General features: G+C 43.4%; 1 protein-coding gene across 2 annotated transcripts; it reads right to left on the bottom strand.

Moving 5' to 3' along the window:
- Positions 1 to 248: 248 nt before the first annotated feature.
- LOC106606455 (cytochrome P450 2K1) lies at positions 249 to 19786 on the bottom strand. 2 transcript variants are annotated; one of them, XM_045719863.1, is made up of 9 exons: positions 19465 to 19786; positions 18123 to 18285; positions 17011 to 17160; positions 16652 to 16812; positions 12704 to 12883; positions 7445 to 7586; positions 3672 to 3856; positions 906 to 1008; positions 249 to 811 (listed from the first exon to the last, which is right to left on the bottom strand). In XM_045719863.1, exons 1-9 carry the CDS (start codon positions 19666 to 19668, stop codon positions 624 to 626), a joined length of 1476 nt encoding a protein of 491 aa, XP_045575819.1. In that variant the 5' UTR covers positions 19669 to 19786; the 3' UTR covers positions 249 to 623. The 2 variants fall into 2 exon arrangements, with proteins under 2 accessions (XP_045575819.1, XP_045575818.1); XM_045719862.1 differs by having other exon boundaries at positions 906 to 1047; positions 19465 to 19784.
- Positions 19787 to 20882: the final 1096 nt, after the last annotated feature.

Here is a 20882-nt window from a genome sequence, read left to right as displayed (position 1 = left end):
GGTTTATCTACAAACCCAGTTGTCAATTTTCTTGGGAACAAAAATATTTATTTAATAAGTCACTTTCTGTGCACTTTAACAATGGGCAAATATGTATGGAAGGTTTCGTTCAAATCCGAAGGGGTGTTGTCAAAAAAGCAATTGAATTCTAATGGATTTATCCTGTTTTAATAGGCACAGTTAAAACAGGATAAGACCCTGTTTTAATAACCCATGGAACTTACGATGCAATGATTGAAACGAAGGAGAAGCTTTATAAACTTTGTTGCTTTATTCTTAACAGGAATATCTTATTAACAGGCAACTACCCTCAGAACGTGTTGGACTGAGTCCCAATACTCTAACAAATTTAGCAATGCTGCAGACCAATGCTGAAAATGAAGTAAAATAGACTTCACTCCATAAAAATATGTTCGACTACCGTAGTCTTCGTGTAATTAAATGTAAAAAGATATTGGAAGTAGCCTATGAACCGATCATAAACTAAATCTAATGTTTGTGTGTGTCGCGTAAACTCATTTCTGGGATTATTTATTAGAATGGTGCATTTAATGTCTAGTGGTTTCGATGCATATTAGCTTTTGTGATTGAGTTTGCCCCACCAATATTTTCATGTTCAAATCTCAGAGCCGGCTCACAGCACAGAGCTGGTGAGGTGAAGGGTTGAGGGTGAACCCCACGAATGGTGTGAGGTCCAGATCATCCTCTGTTACTCCAGGAGGAGGAGTGAAACGAAAGCGCTGCAGCAGGGAGGTGAAGAAGAGGAAGAGCTCCATCCTGGCCAGACCCTCCCCCAGACACACCCTATGACCTGCGAGAGAGACCAAAGATATAGAACAAAAGGCTACCAGAATTGTTCTACTTCTTGCAATGAAATTATTTGTTATATAATGAAGTTAATATACCTGCAGAGAAGGCCATGAAGGCGTCCCTCTTGACAAATCCTCCGTGCTCATCCAGAAAGTGGGAGGGGGTAAAGGTGTGGGGGCTCTCCCATTCGCTATTGTCCTGTAGGACCGACGTCAGTAGAGGAATCACAGATGTCCCCTGCAGTAAGGGTGAAGCTTAGGACCCGTTATTTTCAAAGTAAATGTGATGAAACTTGGTTTAATAAATGTGCACACTCAAAAGGAGTGGATTACAACTTCAGGCAGAAATATATACTGCTCAAAAAAATAAAGGGAACACTTAAACAACACATCCTTGATCTGAATGAAATAAATAATCTTATTAAATACTTTTTTCTTTACATAGTTGAATGTGCTGACAACAAAATCACACAAAAATAATCAATGGAAATCCAATTTATCAACCCATGGAGGTCTGGATTTGGAGTCACACTCAAAATTAAAGTGGAAAACCACAATACAGGCTGATCCAACTTTGATGTAATGTCCTTAAAACAAGTGAAAATGAGGCTCAGTAGTGTGTGTGGACTCCACGTGCCTGTATGACCTCCCTACAACGCCTGGGCATGCTCCTGATGAGGTGGCGGATAGTCTCCTGAGGGATCTCCTCCCAGACCTGGACTAAAGCATCCGCCAACTCCTGGACAGTCTGTGGTGCAACGTGGCGTTGGTGGATGGAGCGAGACATGATGTCCCAGATGTGCTCAATTGGATTCAGGTCTGGGGAACGGGCGGGCCAGTCCATAGCATCAATGCCTTCCTCTTGCAGGAACTGCTGACACACTCCAGCCACATGAGGTCTAGCATTGTCTTGCATTAGGAGGAACCCAGGGCCAACCGCACCAGCATATGGTCTCACAAGGGGTCTGAGGATCTCATCTCGGTACCTAATGGCAGTCAGGCTACCTCTGGCGAGCACATGGAGGGCTGTGCGGCGCCCCAAAGAAATGCCACCCCACACCATGACTGACCCACCGCCAAACCGGTCATGCTGGACGATGTTGCAGGCAGGAGAACGTTCTCCACGGCGTCTCCAGACTCTGTCACGTCTGTCACGTGCTCAGTGTGAACCTGCTTTCATCTGTGAAGAGCACAGGGCGCCAGTGGCGAATTTGCCAATCTTGGTGTTCTCTGGCAAATGCCAAACGTCCTGCACGGTGTTGGGCTGTAAGCACAACCCCCACCTGTGGACGTCGGGCCCTTATACCACCCTCATGGAGTCTGTTTCTGACCGTTTGAGCAGACACATGCACATTTGTGGCCTGCTGGAGGTCATTTTGCAGGGCTCTGGCAGTACTTCTCCTGCTCCTCCTTGCACAAAGGCGGAGGTAGCGGTCCTGCTGCTGGGTTGTTGCCCTCCTACGGCCTCCTCCACGTCTCCTGATGTACTGGCCTGTCTCCTGGTAGCGCCTCCATGCTCTGGACACTACGCTGACAGACACAGCAAACCTTCTTGCCACAGCTCGCATTGATGTGCCATCCTGGATGAGCTGCACTACCTGAGCCACTTGTGTGGGTTGTAGACTCCGTCTCATGCTACCACTAGAGTGAAAGCACCGCCAGCATTCAAAAGTGACCAAAACATCAGCCAGGAAGCATAGGAACTGAGAAGTGGTCTGTGTCACCACCTGCAGAACCACTCCTTTATTGGGGGTGTCTTGCTAATTGCCTATAATTTCCACCTGTTGTCTATTCCATGTGAAATTTATTGTCAATCAGTGTTGCTTCCTAAGTGGACAGTTTGATTTCACAGAAGTGTGATTGAGTTGGAGTTACATTGTGTTGTTTAAGTGTTCCCTTTATTTTTTTGAGCAGTGTATATTTATGGCATGCCCATACTCCAATATTTCACAATAATGTGTTGTCATCTGGATGCCGTCTTTTTTGCATCCCCCAAATGTGGAATCCTTACCAATATCATGGACAGTAATGGTTTGAGAACATGCCAAGATTTGAAAGATACATACACATTACCAGGCAACTCCTTTTTTCTATATTTACAACTAAAGTCAATTATGCTGGTCTACGGAGTCCCTTGGGAAACCCCAACTACCAAACCATGCAGTGATGGATTTATAAATACATTTTCTGGGCTCCCAAAAGGACTGATCTCTATAATATATAAACAACTTTTGGAAAGCTCATTCTGAGCTAGCCATTAAAAAAGTATGGTCCACAGATCTAATTCAATTTGAACAATTCTTTAACATGAACAGAATATAGTTACACCGTGTACTCCCTCTCCGGCGCACTAGGTCACCAGGCTCTCATTATTACACACACACACCTATCACCATCATTACGTGCACCAGCACCTCAGACTCACCTGGACACCATCACCTGCCTGATTACCTTCCATATATCACTCCCTTCGGTTCCTTCCCAGGCGTTATTGTTTCAGTTTCATGTCTGTGCGTTGTTCGTTCTTGTTTTGTATTATGTTTAGTTTATTGATTAAATGATTAACTCCCTGAACTTGCTTCCCGACTCCCAGCTCACACGTTACAATAGACAAATATGACCTTGGCATCCTGTAATCCCAACCATCAATTTATACAGGCGGGGTGGGAGGCATGGTTTCCAGGTGGGGAAGGAGGATGCGGGCAGTTGGATAGGGACTGAAGGGGGGAATGGATTGGGCTTCTCTTTGTATGCATTTCTTTTATTGTTTTTTGAGCCTGTAACCTCCCTTCAGAAAAAAAGACAACAATATGAAGTTGGTCACAAAATAAACAAAGAGATTTGGATATCCAGGTATCTGACCTTTTTGATGAAATATCCCTGGAAGGTGATATCTCGGCTGGTGGTGTGAGGGATGGCAATGGGTAAAATGCTGGCCAGTCTCTGGGTCTCATGGATCACTGCATCAGTGTAGGGTAGGTTCTTCCTGTCCTCTACCAAGGGCTGACGACTTCCTATGACCCTGCTGATCTCCTCCTGGACCTGGTCTGAGACAGAAAGGAACTTCTTATGGGCAGGTGGGACAGTAGCATTCCACCTGGCCATTATCCTGTGAAATTGCAGAGCGCGAAATTCATAAATATTAAATTCAAATATTTAACATTCTTGAAAATGTATGTGTTATACATCAAAATAAAGCTTAACTTCTTGTTAATACAGCCTCTGTGTCAGATTTCAAAAAGGCTTTATGGCGACAGCAAACCATGCGATTATCTGAGGACAGCGCCCCACATACAAACACATGAATCATATTTCAACCAGGCAGTTGCGCCACAAAAGTCAGAAATAGCCATATAATTAATGCCTTACCTTTGAAGATCTTCTTAATTTGGCACTCCAAAATGTCCCAGAAACATCACAAATGGTCCTTTTGTTCGATAATGTCCTTCTTTATGTACCAAAAATGTCCATTTATTTGGCGCATTTGATTCAGAAATACACCGGTTTCAACTCGCCCAACATGCCTACAAAGTATTTAATAAGTTACCTGTAAACTTGGTCCAAACATTTCAAACAACATTCCTAATCCAACCTCAGGTACCCTAAAACGTAAATAATCGATCAAATTTAAGACGGAATAAACCGTTTCTAATTCCGGATAAAAACAACGTGTAGCGCGCTCCAGTTCACGCGCACCAAAACAGTAGTGACACTTACAATGAATAGGACTACTTCTTCATTTCTCAAAAAAATCATTGAACAATTTCTAAAGACTGTTGACGTCTAGTGGAAGCCATAGGAACTGCAACCAGGTTCCTAATAATAAGGGTATCCCATAGAAACCCATTGAAAAATCCTATGACCTCAATTTTATTTCCCTGGATGGTTTGTCCTCTGGGTTTCGCCTGCCAAATCAGCTCTGTTATACTCCCAGACATTATTTTAACAGTTTTAGAAACTTTAGTGTTTTCTATCCAAATCTACCAATTATATGCATATCCTAGCTTCTGGGCCTGAGTAGCAGGCAGTTTACTTTGGGCACGCTTTTCATCCGGAGGTGAAAATACTGCCCCCTACCCAAGAGAGGTTAATACAGTGAAATGTACACTGAGTATACAAAACATTAACACCTGCTCTTCTTTCCATGACAGACTGAACAGGTGAAAGCTAGGATCTCTTACTGTCTCTTGTTAAATCCACTTCAATCGGTGTAAATGAAGGGGAGGAGACAGGTTAACAAAGGATTTTTAAGCCTCGAGACAATTGAGACTTTATTTAACTAGGCAAGTCTGTTAAGAACAAATTCTTATTTACAATGACGGCCTACCAAAAGGCCTCCTGCGGGGACGGGGGTTGGGATTAAAAATAAATAAAATATAAATATAGGATAACACACACCACGACGAGAGAACACAACACTACATAAAGAGAGAACTAAGATGACAACACAGCATGGTAGCAGCACAAAACATGGTACTAACATTATTGGGCACAGACAACAGCACAAAGGGCAAGGTAGAGAACAATACATCACACAAAGCAGCCACTGTCAGTAAGACTGTCCATGATTGAGTCTTTGAATGAAGTGATTGAGATATGAGTGTTTGTTACAGCTCGTTCCAGTCGCTAGCTGCAGCGAACTGAAAAGATGAGCGACCCAAGGATGTGTGCACTTTGGGGACCTTTAACAGAATGTGACTGGCAGAACAGGTGTTGTATGTGGAGGATGAGGGCTGCAGTAGATATCTCAGATAGGGGGGAGTGAGGCTTAAGAGGGTTTTATAAATAAGCGTCAACCAGTGGGTCTTGCGACAAGGATTGTCTTTGCGTTCGATTCAGAGAGTGAATGGGCAAGACAAAAGATTTAAATGCCTTTGAACGGGGTATGGTGAAGGTGCCAAGCGCATCGGTTTGTGTCAAGAACTGCAACGCCGCTGGGTTTTTCCCACTCAACAGTTTCCCGTGTGTATCAAGAATGGTCCACCACCCAAAGGACATCCAGCCAACTTGACACAACTGTGGAAAGCATTGGATTCAACATGGGCCAGCATCTCTGTGGAATGCTTTCGACACCTTCTAGAGTCTATGCACCAACGAATTGAGGCTGTTCTGAGGAAGATGTTCGTAATGTTTTGTACACTCAGTGTTTAAACCTGACTTAACGTTTAACCTTCATTAACCAAGCCATCCTTATCTAGTTTCATAATATATTCTTCAATCTGGCTCTTTGCCAATGTTTATAACTTTTAACACCATGAGTGCTTTACTGTTTCATGTCTGTGTGTCACAGGTGGCACCTTAATTGGGGAGGACGGGCTCATAATGGCTGAAACGGAATCGAAGACATGGTTTCCATATTTTTGATACCACTCCATTCCAGCCATTATTATGAGCCGTCCTCCCCTCAGCAGCCTCCTGTGGTGAGTGTGCGTGCATGCGTTTGTGTTTATACTACCTGACAGGTCGCTCCTACCAGGTGGCGTGGCGAGAATCTGTCTCCGCACCATGCGCTCTCACCACTGGTGTCCCCCAGGGCTCTGTTCTAGGCCCTCTCCTATTCTCGCTATACACCAAGTCACTTGGCTCTGTCATATCCACACATGGTCTCTCCTATCATTGCTATGCAGACGACACACAATTAATCTTCTCCTTTCCCCCTTCTGATAACCAGGCGGCGAATCGCATCTCTGCATGTCTGTCAGACATATCAGTGTGGATGACGATCACCAGCTCAAGCTGAACCTCGGCAAGACGGAGCTGCTCTTCCTCCCGGGGAAGGACTGCCCGTTCCATGATCTCGCCATCACGGTTGACAACTCCCTTGTGTCCTCCTCCCAGAGTGCTAAGAACCTTGGCGTGATCCTGGACAACACCCTGTCGTTCTCCACTAACATCAAGGCGGTGACCCGATCCTGTAGGTTCATGCTCTACAACATTCGCAGAGTACGACCCTGCCTCACACAGGAAGCGGCGCAGGTCCTAATCCAGGCACTTGTCATCTCCCGTCTGGATTACTGCAACTCGCTGTTGGCTGGGCTCCCTGCCTGTGCCATTAAACCCCTACAACTCATCCAGAACGCCGCAGCCCGTCTGGTGTTCAACCTTCCCAAGTTCTCTCACGTCACCCCGCTCCTCCGCTCTCTCCACTGGCTTCCAGTTGAAGCTCGCATCCGCTACAAGACCATGGTGATTGCCTACGGAGCTGTGAAGGGAACGGCACCTCCATACCTTCAGGCTCTGATCAGGCCCTACACCCAAACAAGGGCACTGCGTTCATCCACCACTGGCCTGCTGGCCCCCCTACCTCTGAGGAAGCACAGTTCCCGCTCAGCCCAGTCAAAACTGTTCGCTGCTCTGGCACCCCAATGGTGGAACAAGCTCCCTCACGACGCCAGGACAGCGGAGTCAATCACCACCTTCCGGAGACACCTGAAACCCCACCTCTTTAAGGAATACCTAGGATAGGATAAAGTAATCCTTCTAACCCCCCCCCTTAAAAGATTTAGATGCACTATTGTAAAGTGGTTGTTCCACTGGATATCATAAGGTGAATGCACCATTTTGTAAGTCGCTCTGGATAAGAGCGTCTGCTAAATGACTTAAATGTAAATGTAAATGTAAATATCAATCCTTACCCTGTATATGGGGGTACTTGGCCATTAGCAGTAGACACCAGCGCAGGGTTGTCCCGGTGGTGTCGGTACCAGCACCAAACATGTTAGTAACACTAATTACCAGGTTGTCGTCATGGTAGAGAGAATCCATATTGCCAGATTCCTAACAGAAACAGACCCGCAGATGACATGAGTTATGTACAGTCAGTCTTTCCTCAACTCTTACCCAAGATAAACTGGCATGCATAGTATTGATATTAGCCCTCTGATTACAATGAAGAGATAAATGTGCCACGCTGTTCTAGGCAGCTTAAGTTGGCCCTTCTTTAAACTGGACAATAATTAAGATAAGATCAAACTAGAGCTTGCTTTGTGGAGAGTGGTGCTTATACACCTGCATTGCTTGCTGTTTGGGGTTTTAGGCCGGGTTTCTTTACAGCACCTTGTGACATCAGCTGATGTAAGAAGGGCTTTATAAATACATTTGATTGATTGAAAAAAGCAGAGCATCTATTTATCATGGACAGTCCTCTTCAAATCTTTACAATCATTGAATCAATATGTTCTGACCATGAGAGTTTACAATCTAAAATAACACCAAGTAGCAGCCACACCATTAATTACCAGATTCAGCTGATATCCAGAACTTAGGGAATGATTTGTATCAATACAATGCTTCATTTTGGAGATGTTCAGGACCAGTTTATTACTGGCCACCCATTCTCAAACTGACTGCAGCTCTTTGTTTAGTGTTGCAGTGATTTCACTAGCTGTGATTGCTGACGGGTTGAATCATCAGCTTACATGGACACAGGCTTTGTTTATTGCCAGTGGCAGGTCATAAAAATAGAAAAGAGTAGAGGGCCAAGAGAGCTGCCATGCAGTACACCACACTTTACATGTTCAACATTAGAGAAGCTTCCATTAAAGAAAACCCCTTGGGTTCTATTAGATAGATAGCTCTGAATCCACAATATGGCAGAGGTTGAAAAGCCCTAACACATACAATTTTTCAACACGTTATGGTCACTAGTATTAAAGGCTGCACTGAAATCTTTTTATTCTACATTTCTATCAACCAATCATCAGTCATTTGTGCCAGTGCATGTTCAGTGGCCTTCTCTATAAGCATTCCGAAAGTCTTCATTTGTTTACAGCGAAATAGCATTGTATTTGGCCAAACACCATTTTTTCCAACAGTTTGCTAAAAGCTGGCAGTAAGCTAATTTGTTGGCTGTTAGAACCAGGCCTGAGGACAAACACTTCTCTAGGCTCAGATTAAAAGACATGACAGTTCTCAATGCCAGGAGGTTTGTCATTATTTATCGACAATTATTTCTTCACCTCTCCCACACTAACTTTACAAAATTTAAACTTACAATGCTTTTCTTTCATTATGTGTTTTTTTTATGCATGAATATGATAGCTCACAGTTTGCTGGCATTTCCTGCCTAAGTTTGCCACCATGCCAATGAATGAAGTTATCATTAAAATAATTGGCAACATCAAGTGGTTGTGATAAATAAGCCATCTGATTCTATTTACATTTTAATAAAATGTGTCTTTCTGCCCATAATTTCCTTTTATTTATTTAACTAGGCAAGTCAGTTAAGAACAAATTCTTATTTACAATGATGGCCTACTGGGGAAGAGCGTGTTAACTGCCTTGTTCAGGGGCAGAACGACAGATTTTTACTTGGTCAGCTTGGGGATTCAATCCAGCTACCTTTCAGTTCCTGGTCCAACGCTCTAACCACTAGGCTGCCTGCCGCCCCAATTTAAAGTACTCCAAAGTTTTAACCCCCCATCATTCTTTATATCCTTGATCTTGGCTTCATAATACAGTGTCTACTCTTTGTTGAGTTTAGTCACATTATTTCTCAATTTGCAGTAAGTCAGATGTACAGCCAGACTTATTAGCCACTCCTTCTGCCCCATCTTTCTCAACCATACAGTTTTTCAATTCCTCATCAATCCATGGAGCCAGTTTCTTAAAAGGTACATGTTTATCAATAACTAGAAGAAGCAATTTCATAAATGCATCAAGTGCAGCGTCTGGATGCTCCTTATTAATCACATCAGACCAACAAATATTTGACATCATCCACATAAGAGTCACAGCAAAATGTATTTTTTCTTCTTCTTAAAACGGCATTGTTGATTAAGGGTTTGTAAGTACGCATTTCACTGTAAGGTCTACACCGGTTGTATTCGGCACGTGACTAAAACAACTTCATTTGAATTGAAAATCTTTTGTATGATCTCATACACTATTTTAGTCCCATCTTTTAGAAGCTTTGCTTTCCTGGATATAGTCACCGGATATTGTGATCACTGCATCCAATGGGTAGGGATACAGCTTTAGAACAAAGATCCATATTATTAGTAAAAATGTAATCAATACAGTGCATGTGGATGATCGTTCCTGTTCTGTTTGTAAACACCCTAGTAGGTTGATTAATAACCTGAACCAGATTACAGTCACTGGTTACAGTGAGATGCTTCCTCTTCAGCGGAGAGCTTGATGACAACCAGTCAATATTCAGGTCCCCAAGATAGTAAACCTCTCTGTTTATATCACATACACAATTTTTTTATTTAACCAGGCAAGTCAGTTAAGAACAAATTGTTATTTACAATGTCGGCATACCCCGGCCAAACCCTAACAATGCTGGCCCAATTGTGCGTCGCCCTATGGGACTCCAATCAAGGCCGGTTGTGAAACAGCCTGGAATCGAACCAGGGTCTGTAGTGACGCCTCTAGCACTGATATGGAGTGCCTTAGACCACTGCGCCACTCGGGAGCCCCCATCAAGCATTTCACACACATTATCTGGATACTGACAGTTAGAACTTGGTGGCCTATAGGAGCTACACTAAAATAGGCTTTAGAGGAGGCAGGTGAACCTGCAACCACAACACTTCAATAACACTTGACATGAGATCCTCTTTAAGCATTACAGGGATATGGCTTTGAATATGTACAGCAACAACTCACCCATACGTATTCCTGTGTCTTCTGTAGATGTTATATCATTGTATTGCTAATGATGTATCAAATTAATTTTATAGAGTCTCATAAATGGCTAATATATGAATATATATCTGATGTTAGCAAGTTATTCATTGTATTAACCTTATTTCTAAGGCTACATATATTAATATGGGTTATTTTTACCCCTCTCCTGTGTAGCTTATCAGAGATAGACATAATATGGAAAAGAAGAAAAAAAAAGATAATCAACACATTCTTTTAAATCAGCTTGAGGAACTGTTTTAGTGTTTGAGTCTGTGTGAGTTTACATGTGATTCTACTGACATAGAGAACTAGTTAGATCCTCCTTCAGCTGGCATTTAGTCAAACTGGTTGAATCAACATTGTTTCCACGTCATTTTAATTAAATTATGTTCAATCAACGTCGAATAGATGTTGAATTGACGTCTGTGCCCAGTGGGATGTTAGTGTTGGACAACACAAGTTAGTTGTGTTTTTTGGCAGTAAAGTGAACCACAAGGTGGCGTAATAAGTATTATAAACCCGACAGTTTGGTTCCTGGATACTGATTGTCCGAATGTCTTGGTAACTTAGACAATATACCACAGGTGTGATGCAAAATTACTCATTTACTGTTCTAATTATGTTGGTAACAAGTTTATAACACCAACAAGGCACCTCTGGGTTTTGTGGAATATGGCCAATATACAAGGACTGTATACAGGCACTGCACTTCGCATCATGCAGTGCCTTAGCTGTGGTAAATTGACCATATACCACACCCCCTTGGACCTTATTGATTAATTATATTCTGTATAGTCATACCGAGCAATATTAACCCCCCTAGGGTAGGGGGCACTATTTTCACCTCCGGATGAAAAGTGTGCCCAAAGTAAACTGCCTGCTACTCAGGCCCAGAAGCTAGGATATGTATATAATTGGTAGATTTGGATAGAAAACACTAAAGTTTCCAAATGTCTGTGAGTATAACAGAACCGATATGGCAGGCAAAAACCTGAAAAAAATCAATCCAGAAAGTGGATTGTCTTATTTTTGTAGTTTTCTATTGAATGCCATTACAGTATCCATTGACTCAGGACTCAAATTGCACTTCCTATGGCTTCCACTAGATGTCAACAGTCTTTAGAAATTGTTTCAGGCTTGTATTCTGAAAAATGAGGGAGTAAGACCACTTTGAATGAGTGGACCATTCAGTGTCCCAGAGGTTTTTCATGCCCGCGACCGAGAGCACGCCTTTCTTGTTTTCCTTTTATAATGACAAAGCTTTTGTCTGGTTGAAATGTTAGATTATTATGACTAAAAACAACCTGAGGATTGATTATAAACATCGTTTGACATTTTTCTACGAACTTTACTGCTACTTTTCAGATTTTTCGTCTGTCTGTTGTGACTGCCTTTGAGCCTGTGGATTACTGAACAAAATGAACGAACAAAACAGAGGTTTTTGTATATAAAGAGGGACTTTATCGAACAAAACAAACATTTATTGGGAGTCTTGTGAGCGCAACCATATGAAGATCATCAAAGGTAAGTAATTTTATCACTATTTCTGACTTGTGTAACTCCTCTACTTGGCTGATAACTGTTTGTAATGATTTATCTGTTGGGCGCTGTTTTCAGATAATCGCATGGTATGCTTTCGCCGTAAAGGCTTTTTGAAATCTGACACCGTGTGTCACGTCCTGACCATAGAAATATGTTATTTTCTATGGTAGAGTAGGTCAGGGCGTGACAGTTTTTTAAAATATGTTTTCTATTTCTATGTTGTCAGGTTCTAGTTTTGTATTTCTATGTTGGGGTTTTGTTTGGGATGATCTCCAATTAGAGGCAGCTGGTCCTCGTTGTCTCTAATTGGAGATCATACTTAAGTAGGGTTTTTTTCCACCTGGGTTTGTGGGAGATTATCTTTGAGTCAGTTTATGTTTCACCTCTGCGTCACGGTTTGTTGTTTTTGTCATTCAGTTTATTTATGTATTGCATAGTTTCTCAGTGTAAATAAAATGTGGAACGGCACACACACTGCACTTTGGTCCGCTCCTCCTTTTGACAACCATGACACCGTGGTTGGATTAACAAGAAGTTAATCTTTAAACCGATGTATAACAGTTGTATGTTTTATGAATTTTTATAATGAGTATTTCTCTTTGCAATTTCACTGGATGTTGGCCAGGTGGGACGGTAGCGTCCCACACCCCCTAGAGAGGTTTAATGCAACACTTTGTTATGAATGAGTGAGATGCAGATTCTGCATGAAGTCTTCATACCTCCAGGGTCTGCTTTCGGACAAGGAACGAGTCCACAAAGCCTCTACACATCTGAGGGTTCAGAGTCTCCTTCAGGCCCCTCACCAGATCTGTCACATCCATCTTCATATCAGCAATATTCTTTTTCAGACGTGTCAGGTTGTTTATCCACGGGCCCAACCAGGGGAACATGTTGTACATCTACACATAGATTCAGGTAGAATACGCATAAAACAATATTATATTAATTATAATAACACACCACAACTATGATTAGATTACTAAATACATAAATTCAAATGTGATACACATATGCATGAATGTGTCATTATTAGTTGTGAGCACCAATAGTGATATTCAATATTATTTGATATCGATATGAGCAAGGCATATTGTAATGTCGGTGTATTATTTTTACTATTCTGTAAAAAGAACACATTACTTTTCCTGCGTACACAAAACCCTCAAACAGACCTCACAGGCTCTCAATTTAGCATATTTAAATTAATTGCCTGTTGATGGACCTATAATATAGGGCTCCCTAACTAACCAGTTTGAATACAATATTATAATACCAGAATATTCACGCCTGGCTGTCACGACTTCCGCCGAAGTCGGCTCCTCTCCTTGTTCGGGCGGCATTCGGCGGTCGACGTCACCGGCTTTCTAGCCATCGCCACTCCATTTTTCATTTATCCATTTGTTTTGTCTTGTTCCCTGCACACCTGGTTTTCATTCCCCAATCACACTACATGTATTTATTCCTCTGTTCCCCCTCATGTCTTTGTGTGAGATTGTTTTGTGTTTACATGAGGAGCGTCCCATGGATCAGACTCCTGCCTGGTGGCGCCGGTCGTGTGGGAGCTGGACGCGGACATTGAGCAGGCGTTGCGTACAGAGCCCACTCCACTCCAGTGTCCCGTCGGGCGTCAGTACGTTCCATCTGCAGTCCGTGACCAGTTGATCTATTGGGCCCACACATCACACTCCTCTGGTCATCCGGGGTTCAGTCGGATGGTGCGCTGTCTGACTGGGAAGGACTTGTGGCCCACCTTGGCTCGGGACGTGAGAGTTTATGTTTCCTCCTGCTCGGTGTGCGCCCAGTGTAAGGCTCCTAGACACCTACCCAGAGGTAAGTTACATCCCTTACCCGTTCCACAACGGCCTTGGTCATACCTGTTGGTGGATTTTCTAACGGATCTTCCTCCCTCACAGGGAAACACCACGATCCTGGTCGTTGTGGATCGTTTCTCTAAGTCCTGTCGTCTACTCCCTCTGCCCGGTCTCCCTACGGCCCTACAAACTGCCCTGTTTACACACGTCTTCCGGCACTACAGGGTACCTGAGGATATAGTGTCTGATCGAGGTCCCCAGTTCACTTCGAGAGTCTGGAGGGCGTTCATGTAACGTCTGGGGTCTCGATCAGCCTCACCTCGGGTTTCCACCCTGAGAGTAATGGGCAGGTGGAAAGAGTGAACCAGGATGTGTGCAGATTTCTGTGGTCCTATTGCCAGGACCAGCTGGGGGAGTGGGCGGCGTTCGTGCCCTGGGCAGAGATGGCGTATAACTCGCTCCGCCACTCCTCCACGAACCTTTCCCCCTTTCAGTGTGTATTGGGGTACCAGCTGGTTCTGGCACCGTGGCATCAGAGTCAGACCGAGGCTCCTGCGGTGGACGATTGGTTCAGGCGCACGGAGGAGACATGGGAAGCCGCCCATGGTCACCTCCAGCAGGCCGCGCTGCGCCAAAAGACCAGCGCGGACCGTCACCGCAGTGAAGCCCCGGTGTTTGCACCGGGGGAAAGGGTCTGGCTCTCGACCCGAAACCTGCCCCTCCACTTGCCCTGCCGAAAGCTGGGCCCGTGCTTTGTGGGGCCATTTAAAGTACTGAGGAGAGTGAACGAGGTATGTTACAGGTTACTGCTTCACCCGATTACCATATTAACCCCTAGTTCCATGTGTCTCTCCTCAGGCCGGTGGTGGCTGGTCCACTCCAGGAGTCTGAGGTGCAGGAGGTTCCTCCGCCCCCTCTGGACATTGAGGGGGCCCCGGCGTACTCCGTCTGTTTCATCCTGGATTCGAGGAGTCGTGCGAGGGGCCTTCAGTACCTCGTGGAGTGGGAGGGGTACGGTCTGGAGGAGAGGTGCTTGGTTCCGGTAGCGGATGTGTTGGACCCTGAACTGCTGCGGGAGTTCCACCATCGCCGGCCAGATCGTCCTACGCCTCGCCCTCCGGGTCGTCCCCGAGGCTGGTGTCAGCTCACCGCTGGAGCTGCGCGTCAAGGGGGGGGGTACTGTCACAACTTCTGCCGAAGTCGGCTCCTCTCCTTGTTTGGGCGGCGTTTGGCGGTCGACGTCACCGGCTTTCTAGCCATCGCCGCTCCATTTGTCATTTGTTCCCTGCACACCTGGTTTTCATTCTCCAATCACACTACATGTATTTATTACTCTGTTCCCCCTCATGTCTTTGTGTGAGATTGTTTCGTGTTTACTTGTCATGTTTGACGCGCTATTTCTGTTGTGCGTTTATTCCGTGTTTTATTTCACAAGGTATGTTTATTTGCTTGTACATATTTTTGCGAATGTTTGCGCATGTTGCACTTTGGTATATTGGCTGGAGGTTTTCATCGCAGTGGCGTCTGTCTGTCTGTCTGTTGGTTTCTCCTGCCAAAATAAAGTGTGCGCCTGTAATCAGCTCTCTGCTCTCCTGCACCTGACTCCGCTCCCAGTACGCACATTATTGACACTGGCCCAACGGACAATCTGCAAACAGTTGTCTGAACTTCAAAGAGCCATGGAAGTGAACAGAAAAGTGAACATACACAGTTGCAATATTTTATGCAAACCGATACGGAATCACAAAAATGGTACTGATATTGATATAATTTTGTATATCGGTGCCCATCACTAGTGATTATGTAACCATATTATATATAATAATTACAATTATAAAATTAATTAAAAAAAATATTTTTGCCATTTAGCTAACACTCTTATCCAGAGCAATTCACAGTTAGTGCATTCATCTTAAGATAGATTGGTGACACAATCACATCTCACAGGCATAGTAAGTACACTTTTCTCAATAAAGTAGTTATCAGTAAAATCAGAGCTAGAAAACTTTTTTTTTGGGGGGGGGGGGTTTATTAAAGATTGTTTTTGAGGAGGTAGAGTTTCAGGTGCTTTCGGAAGATGGGCAGGGACTCTGCTGTCCTAGCTTCAGGGGGAAGATGGGCAGGGACTCTGCTGTCCTAGCTTCAGGGGGAAGATGGGCAGGGACTCTGCTGCCCTTGCTTCAGGGGGAAGATGGGCAGGGACTCTGCTGCCCTTGCTTCAGGGGGAAGATGGGCAGGGACTCTGCTGCCCTTGCTTCAGGGGGAAGATGGGCAGGGACTCTGCTGGCCTAGCTTCAGGGGGAAGATGGGCAGGGACTCTGCTGGCCTTGCTTCAGGGGGAAGATGGGCAGGGACTCTGCTGCCCTAGCTTCAGGGGGAAGATGGGCAGGGACTCTGCTGGCCTAGCTTCAGGGGGAAGATGGGCAGGGACTCTGCTGGCCTAGCTTCAGGGGGAAGATGGGCAGGGACTCTGCTGTCCTAGCTTCAGGGGGAAGATGGGCAGGGACTCTGCTGTCCTAGCTTCAGGGGGAAGCTGGTTCCACCGTTGGTGTACCAGGACAGAGAAGAGCTTGGACTGGGCTATGAGGATTTAATTTGATATGTTATATGTATACATCATGAATATGGTATATAATGATGTATAAGCAGCTTAGTAATGGGTTATAAACTGTACAATAATGGTTTATAATAAGTTTACTGGCACATCAAGTAAAGTATAACTGTGTATGTACATTTTAACTTGCAAGAATTCCTAACAGCTCTTCTGTTTCCTAGTTTTATTGATTGCACTGAGACAGCCATTATTTATTCAGAAAATACAGTAAAAACAAAATGGTCTGAATAAGCAGACTGTACCTGAGCTGATGCAGTACCTGTAAGGTACATACTCTCTTTGGCCCTGTCCGCCATGCATGTGAATAGCGGGTCAGTGTATTCAAACCTGCTGCCATAGACAATGGCCGAGATTATGTTGGAGACGGCATAAATCACAGGCTGGGTGGTGTCAAATGCCTTACCTGTAATAGACCAAACATGTAATTAATTACAAAATAAGCTTTCCAGAACCCACACGATCACTTAGCAAGCCAATTAGCTATTTACTAATAATGTGGTTAAAAATAGCCTGATTTATAACCAAGCAATTAAGCTTAGGCATCCCCTATAAATACATCATGCTACTTTTACTACTAGTGTAGAGATACTGATACTCTTACCCTCATGTTTTTCCAACACTTCAATCAGGTAGTGAATTTCCTCTAAGATTTTCTCTTCAATCCTTTTCTTGCCCATCCCAAAGTCTCTAAGGTTTCTCAGGGCAAAGCGCCTCATCTCTTTCCATGAGTCTCCATTGGCAAACAGAATCCCTGTAAAGAACGTAGTTTGTTTCGATGACAATTCAAAGTGTAATAATAATAAATCATGATATTTACTATAATATGCCATTTAATAATGAGCATGTACCAAATATATATATATATAATCTGCCAAATTATCTCTGCATCCTTTCTGGTCATGATAATCTGTAACTATTTTAGACATCTTAGACATTTATATAATTTGCAGAGGAGGATTAGAGGATTAGAGTAAGAACATTTGATGAATTGTGGAAAGTCTGATCTCTGCATTCACCATTCTAGCCTGATCTCTGCATTCACCATTCTAGCCTGATCTCTGCATTCACCATTCTAGCCTGATCTCTGCATTCACCATTCTAGCCTGAAATGTCCGAAAGGAGTGGTATTATTCAAAATTAACTTGTCAGCTATTGGATCCCTTTCAACCAATCAGAGGACAGCCTAATTCAAGCACAGTATTTGGCAACATTGGTTGTTGTCCTAAACCCAACCACTGTTTCTGCGAGGGTACTGATTGGACCATTTTCTGGCTTATTCCAAACGCCAATCTATTGGATAAAGGGCAGGCTGATACATGCAGTAAAACAGATTGGGGAATGCAGCAATCAGACTTGTTCCACCAGGCTAGAATAAGACTTTCAACAGCTTGTAATGCATTTCATATCCAACTCATGTCAAAGTGTCAGAAATGTATTGTGTAGCTCAATAAAGTTTATTTAAAGTAACTGTTAGGTGAAAATCTCACTTTTAAAAGTTCATAATTTGTTAACTCATACCCACAATGTTGTTGACTCATCCTATGCTCAAATTTGTGGCCAACACATACATTGGAGAACAAACGCATGGATTGCTGTTTTAGCTTGTTCATAGACTGCTTACAGATTAAGGAAATCAATAAAACAGGTTGTAATTTGGGTGAACTATCCCTTTAAGAATGGGACATAGCCAGCATAAGAGTAAAATATCATTACCATGTCCTTGGCTGAACTCATAGAACACAGGCGTGATGTCCCTGTCCCCAAAGTCCTCTGCCTGGTTTACCAACGCCTGCTTGACCGTCTTGTATCCTGCCAGAACAACCACTTTCTTGGGTCCAAAGTGAACCGTGAAGATGGAACCATATTTCTTGGAGAGCTGGATAGATAAAGTATACATAAAAGTAAACCATAGACTCAGTTATGTCTCGTAATGCTATATGACTAAGCACATAACTGGACATCACATACAGCTTGTTTAACATGTTTCAGTCAAGAAATAGCGTGAAGACAGTGGTTTACAGTTGATGTCAGACCTAGGTTCAAATACCAGTCAATGTAATTGAATTACTTACAAAACAATTAGTATTTAGACAAAGTTTTTTATTGGAAATACATTTGGAAAGTATTGGTGTCAAGCTCCCGCTCCCAACGTCACCGGTCTACTAATCATTGGTCCTGGCAACCCATCTTTATGCACACCTGGCAACCATCATTACGCACACCTGGCAACCATCATTACGCACACCTGGCAACCATCATTACGCACACCTGGCAACCGTCATTACGCACACCTGCGACTCAGTCACACCTGGACTTCATTACTCCCTTGATTACCTCTTTATATAGCACTCTTTTTGTTATCCGTCATCAGATAGAATTGTTTATGTTTCCATGTCACAGTTCTGGTCATGTCATTAACTGCACTGGTCATTAACTGCACCTGCTTCCTGACTCCCTGCATCTGTTACAATTGGCATGTATTTACAACTACTTGTTTTTTATTTGAAGTAGTTGTTTTTGGCTGTGTATTAGAAAATAGTCAAACACAAAAATATCAAATACTTAAGTACACTATGTATTTGAACCCAGGTCTGTTATAGCAAGATCCTTGAAAGGAGATTCCTAGGGTGCATCTCGGGCGCCGAAAACGTGGATGTCGATTATGGCAGCCCCCCGTACCTCTCTGATTCAGAGGGGTTGTGTTAAATGCGGAAGACACATTTCAGTTGAATGCGTTCAGTTGTACAAATGACTAGGTATTCCCCTTTACTTTCAATATTCTAAAGTGGCCTCATCTCTTTCCTTGCAACACATTGGTCACTGTCACAAAGTATTTTGTCCATAGCCTGGTCCCAAAAAAAACATCTGGGACCAGGCTACTTGGGCAGGACATATCTACTTAAGTACATTACAGAATAGAACATTAACCAGCTAAAAGCATGTGCAATATGCCAGAGTTCATTCATCAGTTTGTTTACTGAACTTTTCAAACCTGGTGAAATCAAATCAACCTCATCATGTTTTGTTCTGAAAGCAACAGAGGACTACATCTTACCTCGCAGAGAGTGCAGTAGGGCTTCTTGAAATCCAGCTGGAGCATGTTACCAAGCAGGGGCAGTGGCCTGGGTCCTGGAGGCTCCTTCCCCTGTTCCTCAGAGCTGGAACCAGAGGAGCGGAGGTAGAGGACCAGCAGAAACAGCACAGTGCCCAGCAGTGTCACCGTGCTTGATGTCTGTAGAAGACCTTCTATAAGAGACATCTTCAAACTGAGCTCATACACCTTATACTGGGCTAAAAATACAACGCACTAATGCTCCGTTATGGAACAAGTGTATGTGCTCAGAGAACTTCCACGACAACAGATCTCAAAGGAATGCTATTTGTATAACCTCCCCACCCCACCCTATTGGAGCAAGATGAGAAGAGGGAGGGTACAACCTCAGAGGAGGAGCTAAACACGACATATCATATAATTGTGAAACTCACATGATCTCACCTGCAGGTCATTGACAAACTCTCCATATGATTTGTTTCCTGGTCTTTCCAAAAAGGTAAAACTATCGAAAGGCATTTATAGGCCCGGCGAAATGGAATTAGGCTAATAGACCAGATTAACACATGTAAACTTTATTCCATCACCAAATGGATGGTGAGGGTTACATAGATAGAATGAGGTTAAATCTAATCATATTTGGGATTTGATTGTGCTACTAAAGATTTTCAGAAATTCCCCTCTGTTGTCTATATACTTTGAAAACTCTATAAATATCATATAAAAAAGTTAATAAATTACTGATTGACATACCGTATATCACAAAAGTGAGTACACCCCTCACATTTTTGTAAATATTTGAGTATATCTTTTCATGTGACAACACTGAAGAAATGACACTTTGCTACAATGTAAAGTAGTGAGTGTACAGCTTGTATAACAGTGTACATTTGCTGTCCCCTCAAAATAACACAACACACAGCCATTAATGTCTAAACCGCTGGCAACAAAAGTGAGTACACCCCTAAGTGAAAATATCAAAATTGGGCCCAATTAGCCATTTTCCCTCCCCGGTGTCATGTGACTCGTTAGTGTTACAGGGTCTCAGGAGTGAATGGGGAGCAGGTGTGTTATACTGCTCCCCATTCTCAAATATACTCAAATATTTACAAAAATGTGAGGGGTGTACTCACTTTTGTGATATACTGTATATTTACATCTCCAATCATATATAATAACTTTTTAGACACTTGAAGGTGTTCCACATTTCATGTTTTATTTGTTTAACAAGTGAATTACACATCCGTACATGTCCTGATGTGTCCATGCATGTGGAGCCCTGCTGTCCTAGACTGACCCCCGGGGTAAACAAGTAAATTACACCTCCGTACATGTCCAGACATGTCCATGCATGTGGAGCCCTGCTGTCCTAGACTGACCCCCGGGGTAAACAAGTGAATTACACGTCCGTACATGTCCAG

The sequence above is a fragment of the Salmo salar genome, chromosome ssa06 (genome assembly GCF_905237065.1).
Source record: "Salmo salar chromosome ssa06, Ssal_v3.1, whole genome shotgun sequence".
Lineage (NCBI taxonomy): Eukaryota > Metazoa > Chordata > Actinopteri > Salmoniformes > Salmonidae > Salmo > Salmo salar.
The sequence above is the reverse complement of the archived record's forward strand: the minus strand, read 5'-3'. Positions and strand labels throughout refer to the sequence as shown.

Coding starts and splice junctions, on each gene's coding strand:
- LOC106606455 (XM_045719862.1), bottom strand. CDS start 19,668: ATGTCTCTTATAGAAGGTCTTCTACAGACATCAAGCACGGTGACACTG. Junction 18,286..19,464: donor CCTACTGCACTCTCTGCGAG/GTAAGATGTAGT, acceptor TTATCTATCCAG/CTCTCCAAGAAATATGGTTC. Junction 3,857..7,444: donor CAAGTACCCCCATATACAGG/GTAAGGATTGAT, acceptor TTTCTGTCTCAG/ACCAGGTCCAGGAGGAGATC.